This window comes from Eubalaena glacialis, chromosome 9, assembly GCF_028564815.1.
Source record: "Eubalaena glacialis isolate mEubGla1 chromosome 9, mEubGla1.1.hap2.+ XY, whole genome shotgun sequence".
Classification (NCBI taxonomy): Eukaryota; Metazoa; Chordata; class Mammalia; order Artiodactyla; family Balaenidae; genus Eubalaena; species Eubalaena glacialis.
Window position 1 is genome coordinate 21,643,433 of NC_083724.1, and position 12,173 is coordinate 21,655,605.

At 41.4% G+C, this 12,173-nt stretch overlaps 1 protein-coding gene across 3 annotated transcripts in view; it reads left to right on the plus strand.

Moving 5' to 3' along the window:
* The window catches only part of FKBP15 (FKBP prolyl isomerase family member 15), a 54,499-nt gene that overhangs the window by 37,358 nt on the left and 4,968 nt on the right, over positions 1-12,173 (plus strand). For 2 of the 3 annotated variants that reach the window (XM_061200091.1, XM_061200093.1), the window contains 6 exons: positions 767-869; positions 4,122-4,293; positions 6,210-6,346; positions 9,668-9,859; positions 10,609-10,761; positions 11,745-11,873. In XM_061200091.1, the coding sequence (XP_061056074.1) occupies positions 767-869; positions 4,122-4,293; positions 6,210-6,346; positions 9,668-9,859; positions 10,609-10,761; positions 11,745-11,873 (886 nt within the window). The remainder of the gene's footprint in view (positions 1-766; positions 870-4,121; positions 4,294-6,209; positions 6,347-9,667; positions 9,860-10,608; positions 10,762-11,744; positions 11,874-12,173) is intronic. The other variant, XM_061200092.1, reaches the window with a different exon arrangement.

A 12,173-nucleotide genomic window follows, 5' to 3' on the forward strand; every position in this document is an offset into this window, starting at 1 on the left:
AGTTTATGTGTATTTCTGCTCTTTTCTGTTTCCTGCCTGTCATGTGAATTACTGCTTGTTGATTGAGCGGGATTTCAGGAGGCTGTGATGTAATGCACACCTGCGTTTGAATCCTGGCTCTGCTCCTCATTTGTTGTGTGGCTTTGGGCGTTTTATTTATTCCCGCCGGCTCTAGTTTCCTCATCTGTAAAAGCAGTGTTAGTGCCTAGAAAACTCCTGATGTCAACTCTTCTCTCTTCTGTGTGGGCTGACTCTTATTTTATCAACCAGAACTTCACTGATTTCCATATAAAACCCAAGCATTGTATAATTTTTCTAGATCCTTCTGAAAATTTTTTGTGTGGGGAGGGGTCAGGGGAACATGTTACACAGCATATAGCATTTCACTTTAAAATATCATCCTCCCATATTTCTCTTCTCCAGTGTCTCTTGTCTCCCACATGGAAGGGGGAAGGGGAGTGGCTTTCTTTTCTTCCCTCCTTGCAGCCTTCATACTCCTGTCTCTTTCCTCTCTTATTTCCCCTCACCACACATGTTCAAATTCCTCTCCTCTTCATTCTGCAAATTCAAAGCAATTCACCCAGGCCCAGGTTCCTGCCTCCAAACTTGATTACTGCAGATCTTCAGAAAACAAAATGCTTTCAGATTGTTCCTGATGAAGGTATAGAGCAATGCTCTAACGACTGAATGTGTTGATACATTGGGTTATACCTGGTATGCATTGAGTGCTTGATAAATGTTTTCTTTTTCCCTGTTTATTTCACAGGTATGTTGAGCAGAGTAACCTGATGATGGAGAAGAGGAACAACTCACTCCAGACTGCCACAGAAAACACACAGGCAAGAGTTTTGCATGCTGAGCAAGAGAAGGTAAAGTAACTGGGGAGAGAAAAGCCCAAGTCAGGATGTGTAGAGCCAAGGAGTGTCCTCTGTACGTCCTTACCAGTTTGCTTTTCAGCAGAATTTTTGCCATCATTGAGAAGAGAACTAGAAATCTTCCAACAGATTTTTAATATATCCAACATCCACATTTCTGTTGTATAAATGTATTACAATAAGTTGACTCAGAAATAATCACTGATGTTAGTAATCTGGTTAAGGTGAGGATTATACAGTTTATTAGAAACTAATCCTATTCTGCTGAAAAAATCAACAGACGATTTCTGTTATGCCACATAACAAATATTTATTGTGAAGTTTGAGATTGTTTAGTTTGCTCCTTCATCTGTGTCTGCCAAAGCATTGTAAAATTTTTATTTATTTATTTATTTATTTATTTATTTATTTATGGCTGTGTTGGGTCTTCGTTTCTGTGCGAGGGCTTTCTCTAGTTGCGGCAAGCAGGGGCCACTCTTCATCGCGGTGCGCGGGCCTCTCACTGTTGCGGCCTCTCTTGTTGCGGAGCACAGGCTCCAGATGCGCAGGCTCAGCAATTGTGGCTCACGGGCCTAGTCGCTCTGCGGCATGTGGGATCTTCCCAGACCAGGGCTCGAACCCGTGTCACCTGCATTGGCAGGCAGATTCTCAACCACTGCGCCACCAGGGAAGCCCTGCCAAAGCATTTTAAAGCATTGCTGTTTGACTTCAGTCAGTTCAGAATTAGGTATTTTGACCTGTTTCTGAAGTAGCTATAAGGAAGGAAGACTGTTGTGGGTCTTGGGTTGAGATGACTGATTTGGAAGCCCCACTCCTCCTGTCTTTCCTCCAGTGACACTGTTTTTCTGAAATGAGTTCCTTCTTGTTTGGGCTCCCCCTCATCAGCTGGGAGATTGCAACCCTTTCATCTGCTATTTTCTCAGATTTAAGAAGTGTTTTATATTTTTATTTGAATTTTTTTGAAAACATGAAAATTGAATGGAATGCACTTTATAACTTGAGATAAGAGCTTTTGAGTGATTTTCCGCTCTGCTTGTTCTTTGGTGAGAGTGACCATCCACCCCACTGCCTCTCCTCTGGAATTCATCTCCTCCAGTGGTCTTAGCTGCTGCAAGGCCCTGTGCAAGTGGTCTTCCCTCTGATATCAGTGAACTCTGGAGCCACGATAGATGCAAAGCCCTCTGAGCGTTGTGTTAGTTCAGTTTCTGTTAGGCCAGTTGAGGCAGGACAGTGAGTAAAACTTTGATTCTACTTGCGGCAGGTGAAAACTCCTCTTCTGTCTGGAAGTCCAAACTGTCATTGTCCTCTGAGTTTAACAGATGAAAACCTAAGCCTGCTGAACAGCAAAAATAAGTATCTTAGAGCTCACTCTAAAGGTCGCATGTTACTAAAAAATTTATTCTGACACTTATTAAAACAGTAAGGAAGATTTTATTCAAGACTATTGCAATAGATGGGAGTTCCCTGGTGGCTTAGTGGTTAGGATTCCGGACTTTCACTGCTGTGGCCCGGGTTCAATCCCTGGTTGGGGAACTGAGATCCCACAAGCCACACGGTGTGGCAAAAAAAATAAATGAAATAAAAAGACTATTGCAATAGGGAAGAAATGTTGAGCTCAACTCCAAATACAGTTAAGGGCAAGAGGGCAAGTGGGGAATTTACAGCCAAGGAGCAGAGTGAGGGGGGTCAGTGGATGGAAAATTACTAAGAGGAGACATCCTGGGTAGGGGGATTCTTGCTAACGACAGGCCAAGGACTTAGACAGCAAAGGTTGGGATGGAGAACTTTGATCATATATCAAGGGTAGAGATTCACTCTAAACTGACTTAGCAGGGATTCTTGCTAAAACTGGGCTGGTCTGGCCAAAGACAGGAGAGGAGAACAAGGTCATGGGCTTAGAGGAGCCTAACTTGAAGTGTGGTCAAGGAGAGAGCCTTTGCCAGTGTACACTCAGATACTCATTCATAGCTTATTTCTTTTTATTTTGTATACAATTTGTTTTATTTCCCCCACCTTTAAGAGAGCCAAAATATCAGATTTTAAATGTAAGCTAGAAAACTGATTAAGGCTTTGGAATAAATGTTTAAAACTGAGGTAGGCGCAGTGAATACCCTAAGAAGGGACAAGTGATAATAAGAAAGTAGACAGCAGTAAGAATGCATGTAAAGTATAGTGGTATAGGAGGAGTAATGGTAGTAGCAGTGTAATAGTATAGGAGAGATGGTCCAACCCCGTAAATACACTGCTGCCCAAAAATCAAAACCAGCGGAGCAGTCACTCACTGCCTTTCCTGTCATCTGATTTCTCCTATTTTTTACAGGAGCACATCAATTCAGGTGAAATGAATGTAATATTTGTCATTTGTTTACCATTCCTTTTCATTGACCATCCTTTTAATTATCATTTTCATCATCGCCCTTCATAAACAGAATATCTGTAGACAGTTTTCCAGGGTAGTCTTTTTGACTTCATCGGATGTTACTTGGAATATTTAGCTCCAGTTTGGCCAGTACAGAGCACCATTTAAAATGCATTGAGCAGTCAAAGAAGTTGGAGTGTTCCCTTCTTTTATTACCACTGTTCTTCAAAGAACCCCCAAAGCAGTTACTCTCACGTGACCGATCTTTATAGTACTGCTGTGGGTTGGCCAAAGAGTTCGTTCCCAAGTGAACTCTTTGGCCAACCCAATATTCGTACAGTAGTGCTAGGGAGAAGTTGTAGACTGAGAAGTGGATTGCCATCAAAGGCATTCAATTTAAAATTTAAAATACCCTTTTCTTGTTAAAAAAAATGCTTGTTCATTATAGGAAACTTAGAAAATGGCAGGAATACCATTTCTCATGTATCAGATTGGTGAGATTTAACAATAGGCGGTGACTGTATACCAAGCCACTGAGTATTTTTTCATAACACTATTCTTAATAGTTGCATACAGGATAGATACATCAATTTGCTTAAGCTCATTTTTTAAATTATTTTTTGTTTCCATTGTTTGGCAACTATAAACAATGCTGCATCAGTCATCCTTGTAGCAAAATTTTTGTGTTCTTGCATAGTATTTCCTAAGGACAAAGTTTTGCAAGGGCATTCCTGAGTCAGAGACCTGGCACATTTGAGGGCTTGATTTGGGCTTAATTCAGGTTGAAGGTGGCCTTAGCTATCTTCCTACCAGTTCGGCCAGCACAGAGTATGTGAGGTTGGGCCATCACCATGTTTAAAGTGACATCGTACTTTGTTACTGTTCAGGCCAAGGTGACGGAAGAGTTAGCAGCAGCCACTGCACAGGTCTCTCATCTACACCTGAAAATGACCGCCCACCAAAAGAAAGAAACGGAGCTGCAGGTACAGCTGACAGAAAGCATGAAGCAGACGGACCTCCTTAGGGGCCAACTCGCCAAACTGCAGGCAGAGCTCTCAGGTATGCCCTTGCTGGAGGGGGCTGGGATTTTGACAATGTAAACTTAAAGAATTACACTGTTTCCTTCCTCCCAGTCCATTTGGCTTAATGCTAATGAAGTTTGTGAAGGACAGAGCTAAAGGTTAAGGTGAACCAGTATAAACCTATTACATGATTGTTTGGCATAAAGGACAACAGAAGAACTGACTATCCATTTAGAGTTGATCAGTGGCCACAGTTCTGCTTTGTTTGGGCGAGTGTTGAGTATCCTTGGTACTTAGGATTGGCCTCATAGGCCTTGAAGAGTTAATCTAACTTGTGACTAACTAATCTAACTGAAGGGTTCCTTTAACTTGTGACTCAGTAGAAGCTTAAGAAGCAGGTGCTTCCTGCTGCAGTTGCCTCTTTCCTAGAGCATGGATTGCAGTCCTTCAGCCTGGCACCCAAGGCCCCTCCACCTTGGCTTATTTCCTGTATGTTGCCCAATTCAACGTAGCTCTGGACATACTAGCCAGCCTGCTGCTTCAACACATCCTGTATTTCTTGCCTTGCTTTTTATCCATGCTATTCTCTGGACTTGGTGTGCCCACCATCGCCAAGATTTGCCTCCAGTTCTCTCCAAAAACTGCCTCTTTCAGAAACTTTCCCTTTTTTTTCCCTAGAATATTTGATCTCCTTTAAAATCCTTCATCTCCGAGTGCATTATTATGCCCATTATCAGAGATAGCCTTTGATCAGCACTACTTATATGTGTTTTCCCTTCTAGAATGCAAGCCTCTGAAGGGCAAGGATGGTGTCTTGCTCATCTTTGTAAAGTCCTTCCCTTAGTATTAGTTTAGTGCCTGGCACAGTGGTGCTGCTCAAGACATGGTGACTTGAAAAGCAGATTTGTGAAGACTGGCATGTTGATTCATCCACCACTTTGTATAAAGAAAGACATGTGGAAGGCACAGATGGGACCAGTGGGTGGGGTGTGGCTGGAATAGCAGCAGAGTTAGGAAAAAGCAAAATTAACTTGCCCAAAAAGAAAGCTAAAAAACACTGATGTCAGTTGGTGAAGTGATACCTTGAAGATAAATCCCTTCCTTTTTAGAGCATCACTTGGGCGCACTTGAGGGAAAATCTTAGATTTGAATGTCGTACAGATATCTTCTTTCCTGTTTTTGTGGTGCCCTGTGACAGTTACCTTAAGGGCACCATAAGGATCTCAAAAGTTTTCCAACAAAATTAATTTTGATGCATTACATTTTAATTTTTTTATTATTATTTTTTATTGATGTAGTTGATTACAATGTTGTGTTAATTACTACTGTATAGAAAAGTGATTCAGTTATACATATATATAGATTCTTTTTTTAATATTCTTTTCCATTATGGTTCATCGTAGGATATTGAATGTAGTTCTCCATATTATACAGTAGGACCTTGTTGTTTGATGCATTACATTTTTAAGAAATATTCCAAATAGCTTTATTTGAGAAGGAATGTTTTGAAAGCAGACTCTTGGTAGAATGTCCCAGCTACCAAGAGAGTTGAGAATATCTTACCCAGGCAGTGAGAAAGGGCCTGGACCACTACTAAACAAAGATCTCAATGTGTTGAGTCCAGTGTGTTGAGATGATGACTGAAATGGAATTGTGGGAGTGGTAATATTCCGAAGGTGGTCTCTGACCACTTGGAACATTTCTCTTCCATTTTGTATGTGTCGAAGGTGACATGTAGGTGCAGAGATAAATATGGATGGATGGGGGAGTCAGTTTATGGCTTGATAAACCTGCTGTTGGTCAGTGAGGTGATGCTGGAGGAAGTGAGTGGAAGAGGCTCGTGTGGTAGGGTTGGGAGATGATGGAATGCAGCTTTGAAGGCGGTGCTGGGATGCCATACAACCCACTGCAGCTCTGGTTCTGCAGCCAAGTCTCTGTGCTGTCATATCCCAGAGCTCCAAGAAACCTCTGAGCAAGCACAGTCCAAATTCAAGAGTGAAAAGCAAAGCCGGAGACAACTGGAACTCAGGGTGACGTCCTTGGAGGAGGAGCTGACTGACCTTCGAGCTGAGAAGGAGTCTCTGGAAAAGGTAAGTTCTACATCTGAAGTTTCTCTGTTGGGCCCAAGTGGCCAGGGTTAGCTGTTTAATAAACATTTTTATTTTCATTTGAAAAATTACAGTTGCATGTGCTCATTGTAACAAATACAAATAATACAGAAAAGTATAAAATAAAAAATAAAGTTTATCTTTTCCCCCTCTCATACACTAGAGGCAACAACTATAAAAGATATATGATTATTCTTCCAGATTGTTTTCTGTGTATATAATATATACATACACATACATACATGTATGTATAAAATAAATGTACATCCATATATGTATGCTGATAACATTTTTAACAGTAATGAGATCGTATTTATTTATTTATTTATTTTTATTAATTAATTTATTTTTTATTTTTGGCTGCGTTGGGTCTTTGTTGCTGTGCGCAGCCTTTCTCTAGTTGTGGCAAGTGGGGGCTACTCCTCATTGCCGTGCGCGGGCTTCTCATTGCGGTGGCTTCTCTTGTTGCGGAGCACGGGCTCTAGGCATGTGGGCTCGGTAGGTGTGGCTTGCGGGCTCTAGAGCGCAGGCTCAGTAGTTGTGGTGCACGGGCTTAGTTGCTCCGTGGCATGTGGGATCTTCCCGGACCAGGGCTTGAACCCGTGTCCCCTGCATCGGCAGGCGGATTCTTAACCACTGCACCACCAGGGAAGCCCCTGGGATCATATTTAATACTTTAAAAAAAAATTGTATTGTGGCCATTATACTAATAAGAATGAGAACTTCCTCATTCTTTTTTTTTTTTTGCAGTGTTGATTATTTTTATTTTTATTTATTTATTTAAATTGGGGTATAGTTGCTTTACAGTGGTGTGTTAGTTTCTGCTGTACAGGAAGTGAATCAGCTGTATGTGTACATATACCCCCTCCCTCCTGGACCTCCCACCACCCACCCCCATCCCACCCGTCTAGTTCACCACAGAGCACCGAGCTGAGCTCCCTGTGCTATACAGCAGGTTCCCAGTAGCTATCCACTTTACACATGGTAGTGTATATATGTCAGTCCCAATCTCCCACCCACTCCCCCAGCCCTGTGTCCACACGGCCGTTCTCTACATCTGCATCTCTATTCCTGCCCTGAAAATAGGTTCATCTGTACCATTTTTCTAGATTCCAAATATATGCGTTAATATACAGTATTTGTTTTTCTCTTTCTGACTTACTTCACTCTGTATGACAGTCTCTAGGTCCATCCACATATGTGCAAATGACCCAATTTCATTCCTTTTTATGACTGAGTAATATTCCATTGTATATATGTACCACATCTTCTTTATCCATTCATCTGTCAAGGGACGTTTAGGTTGCTTCCACGTCCTGGCTATTGTAAATAGTGCTGCTGTGAACATTGGGGTGCATGTGTCTTTTTTGAATTATCATTTTCTCAGGGTATATGCCCAGTAGTGAGATTCCTGGGTCGTATGGTAGTTCTATTTTTAGTTTTCTAAAGAACCTCCATAGTGGCTATATCAATTTACATTCCCACCAACAGTGCAAGAAGCTTCCTTTTCTGAACACCCTCTCCAACATTTATTGTTTGTAGATTTTTTGATAATGGCCATTCTGACCAGTGTGAGATGATACCTCATTGTAGTTTTGATCTGCATTTCTCTGATTATTTGTGATGTTAAGCATCTTTTCATGTGCCTCTTGGCCATCTGTATGTCTTCTTTGGAGAAATGTCTATTTAGGTCTTCTGCCCATTTTTTGATTGGCTTGTTTGTTTTTTTGATATTGAGGTGCATGAGCTGTTTGTATATTTTGGAGATTAATCCCTTGTCAATTGCTTCATTTGCAAATATTTTCTCCCATTCTGAGTGTTGTCTTTTCATCTTGTTTATGGTTTTCTTTGCTGTGCGAAAGCTTTTAAGTTTAATCAGGTCCCATTTGTTTATTTTTGTTTTAATTTCTGTTACTCTAGGAGTTGGGTCAAAAAAGATCTGTGATTTATGTCAAAGAGTGTTCTTCTTATGTTTTCCTCTAAGAGTTTTATAGTGTCCGGTCTTACATTTAGGTCTTTAATTTTCATTCTTTATAACTACTACATAGTAGTCTACTGTGAGGCTGTACCATAGTTTATTTAACTATTCACCTGTTGATGGATATTTATGTTTCTCTTTTTTCACTATTTCAAGCATTGCTGTTGTGGACATCTTTGTACTATATAACTATTTTTGCAAATTCATTTGAGCATTTCCATAAAATGGATCGCTCGAATTAGAATTGCTGCATCAGAGAAGAATGCTTAACATCTAAATTTTTGAAATAAATATTGCCAGATTATGCTTGAAGAGTTTGTTAGCTTGCATTTCCAGCACTGTGTGAACAAGCCCATTTCTCCATACTTTTTCCAACTCTGCACGTATCAATTTTTCTAATCTTTATAGTCTGATAGGTGAAATATACTATCTTGTCTTAATATGTGTTTTTGGTAGTATTAAAGCTTTCATATATTTAATGCCTATTTGTATTTCTTCTGTGAATTCTTTTTAATGTCCTTTGCTATTTTATCTATTGTAATATTAGTTTGATTTAGAAACACTATTAAAGGTGCTAATCCTTTGTCAGTCATAGATGTTACAAATATTTTTCTTGTTTGCTGTTTTTTAACTTTATTTAATAGTATCTTTTGATGTTTTATAAATTTAATATCAGGGTAATACTAGCCCCACTGAGTGGATTGGGAACAGTTCTGTCTTTTTCTATGCTCTGAAACCGTTTAAATATGAAAAGAACAACCTCTTTCTGAGGTTTTAATAAAACTCTAGTAAAGTCCTTTTGGCCTAGTGCCTTTTTAGGGGATAAATCTTGGTCTATATTTTCAGTTTCTTCTATGATTTTATCAGGTTTTTTAAAAACCAGTTCTTTCTGATTTGGGGGGCTGTTTCAGTTTTTCATTGTTCTGGATACTACTGCAGTGACCATCCTTGTAGCACGTTATCTTTATGAACATGATCTACTGCTTCCTTAAATTATAATTTGTGTAAATTCTGGGTGTGTGTGCGTATTTTGAAGGTCCTTTCACAGGATTGTGATTTTCCTACCAGTAGATTGTGAAAGTATCTACTTCCCTCTACCCTCACCACTGTTAAGATATTCCCCATCTCTTCGTAGAATGGTAGATAAAGCTCTTCTTGTTTTCCTTCTTCTTGTCACAATTTTTTTCTGCCAGTAGCCAAGAATGTTAAATATATAGGGGAAATTAAATTGAAAAAATGAATTGTTTCCAGAAACGAAGTAAGGACCCAGTGACGTTAATAACTACCACCACCAACCATCGCCATCTCCATTTATCCTCTATCAGACAACTGGAGCTGATGATGGTTCTCTTGTTCCTAAGAACCTCTCAGAAAGGAAAAAGAAGTCAGCTCAAGAGCGCTGTCAGGCTGAGGAGGAGATAGATGAAATTCGTAAATCACACCAGGAGGAACTGGACAAACTTCGACAGCTCTTGAAAAAGGCTCGGGTGTCCACGGACCAAGCAGCTGCAGAGCAGGTAATGGGAAGCTGAAGCACTCTGGAAATAAAAGGAAGGCATGAGGACTCAGAAAAGTTTCTAGTTTCTTCTTTATCCTTTAGGATGAGATTTCTCGTAGTTGATGGTCTAACTTTGGACAAAGGTGGAAGAAGAGCCAGGAATCGAATGGAGAATCTTCTTCCTTTTTCAAAGCTTAGTGAGAATTTTACTATAAGTAAAACATGAAGGAAAAAAGTCTTTATAAAAACATTCCAAACATAAGGCCAACGTCCTCACCCACCAGACACCATCCTTCAGGCACATTATCGTCCTTGAAAAGAAGGGACTTATTTAGGTAGTTAGGCAGGCAAACCAGGGATAGTGGCAGGACACAGCTGGATCTCTAGTCCATTTGACAGCAGCCTTTCTTTTTGTAAGTTCCTAAATTCATGTTTGTATGTTCTTTAATTAGAGTGAATTGGTGCCCTCAATTTGATCACCTATGGGAATTTGGACAAAAATAAGTTTCTTCTGAACCCATAAAGTTTAAGGGCCCAGATCCTGAAAAGTATGATCATACTAGGGCCCTGGCTTCCTGGGACCTCTCTAGACAGTCACACCTTTACCTGGTTGGAGTACCTTTTAGAGTCCTAGCAACCAAGGTCTTCCAAACAGTTGTTTCCTTGCTAAATCTGGGCTCTTAGCTTATTGTTTTTGCCTTGTTGAAGACGGGCTTCCTTAGATGTGACTAGACCCCCCAGCATACGGGGATTACTTTCTCTTGGCAGCTGTCTCTAGTACAGGCTGAGCTGCAGACCCAGTGGGAAGCCAAGTGTGAACATCTCTTGGCCTCTGCCAAGAATGAACACCTGCAGCAGTACCAGGAGGCGTGTGCACAGAGAGATGCCAGGCAGCAGAAGCTGCTCCATCTTGAGGAGAAGGTGGGTGTTTTCCCTGGGCTTAGACAGCCCTGTTAATTTGAGGCAAACAGGTTGTTCAAGTCTTGCAGATCCTTTTGTACCTGAAAGATGTTAATAGCTTGAAAACAGAATCATACTTGTTTAGCTCTGCAGTTTATCAGTAATCTTTCACATACTCATTTGGGATGACAGGTCAGTGACCTAGAAAAAGAAAAAGCAGCATTTATGATCTGGAACGTGTTTTCCATTATAATCTGATCCTTCATTTATTAAGCAAATATTTATTGAGTGCCAGTTGGGTTCCAGACACTGTATTAGGGAAAGGGCTTACAAAGAACTCTCCTCAAGAATCTCACAATCAAGAAAGGGAGACTGAGGAACAGAGATAAGCATTAAATGCTGTGAGACCCAGAAGAGGAAGTGCCTAGGGGAGCAGAGTCAAGAAGGACAAGGAGCTTCGGTGAGGTGGGGAAGGCGGCAGAGGCTCTGGGCAGAGGCCCTGAGGTGGGCTGGAGCACAGGTGTGGTGGGATCATCTGGCATAAAAACGAGAGACAGAGAGGGATGGCTTAGCGCCAAAGTCCTCATATCTGGAGGTCAGTTTCTTAAAGTACCCAGTTGAAAATCTGACTCAGAGATGAGGAAGGCAATCTTGTAGGTGAATAGGTTGCTTCTAATGTCCACTGTTCATATGTCTGTGTGACTAGGGTTATCAAACCCTGCCACCCCCACCCCCGCCGCCTTTTTATTTTATTCTTGACCTGATTAGGAACAAGGCTAGTGACCTTGTTGGTAAAGAGGAGATGAAGTTGTGAGTTGAGATTGAGTGATGAGGAAATGGAGTGCCCTGAGTCAGCAGGCCTGGGCGGGGGCGGAGGGTGTGGATGTCAGCAGACCTATGTGAGGTTGACACTTGAAGCTTAGGATGGTTCTCCTCCTCCTGGGTTTCCTGACCTTCACCTGGAAGTCCAGGTTCCAAGGCCACAGCCACAGTCTGTTTTGCAGTGTTTAGCCCTCCAGGCCCAAGTCACAGCCCTGACAGAGCAAAATGCACAGCGCATCAAGGACCTGGAGAGCAAGTCCCAGATGTCTGGGGTTGAAGCTGCTGCTGCTGCCGCTGACCCCTCAGAGAAGGTGAGCTGGAGATTTCGGAGAAATGAGCCATGTCGTGTCAGGGGATTGAATGTGCACATCAGGCGTTCAGAAAGAACTTTTGTTTGTCAGTTTGTTGTGTTGTTAGCTTTTTTCCTAACTTTATCGATCTCCCACTTACCTGACTTAAGTCACAGTTAACCCATTGGAACCTATCTCTTTGGTGGCAACCCCCAAAGGGCCTTATCCTGAGGTTTTGACAGATAAGGGAAATGTTTCTAAATCACAGGAGAGGAGTGGGAAGTGTGCCCAGCATCTTCTAGCCACTAATCCTCGTAGCCC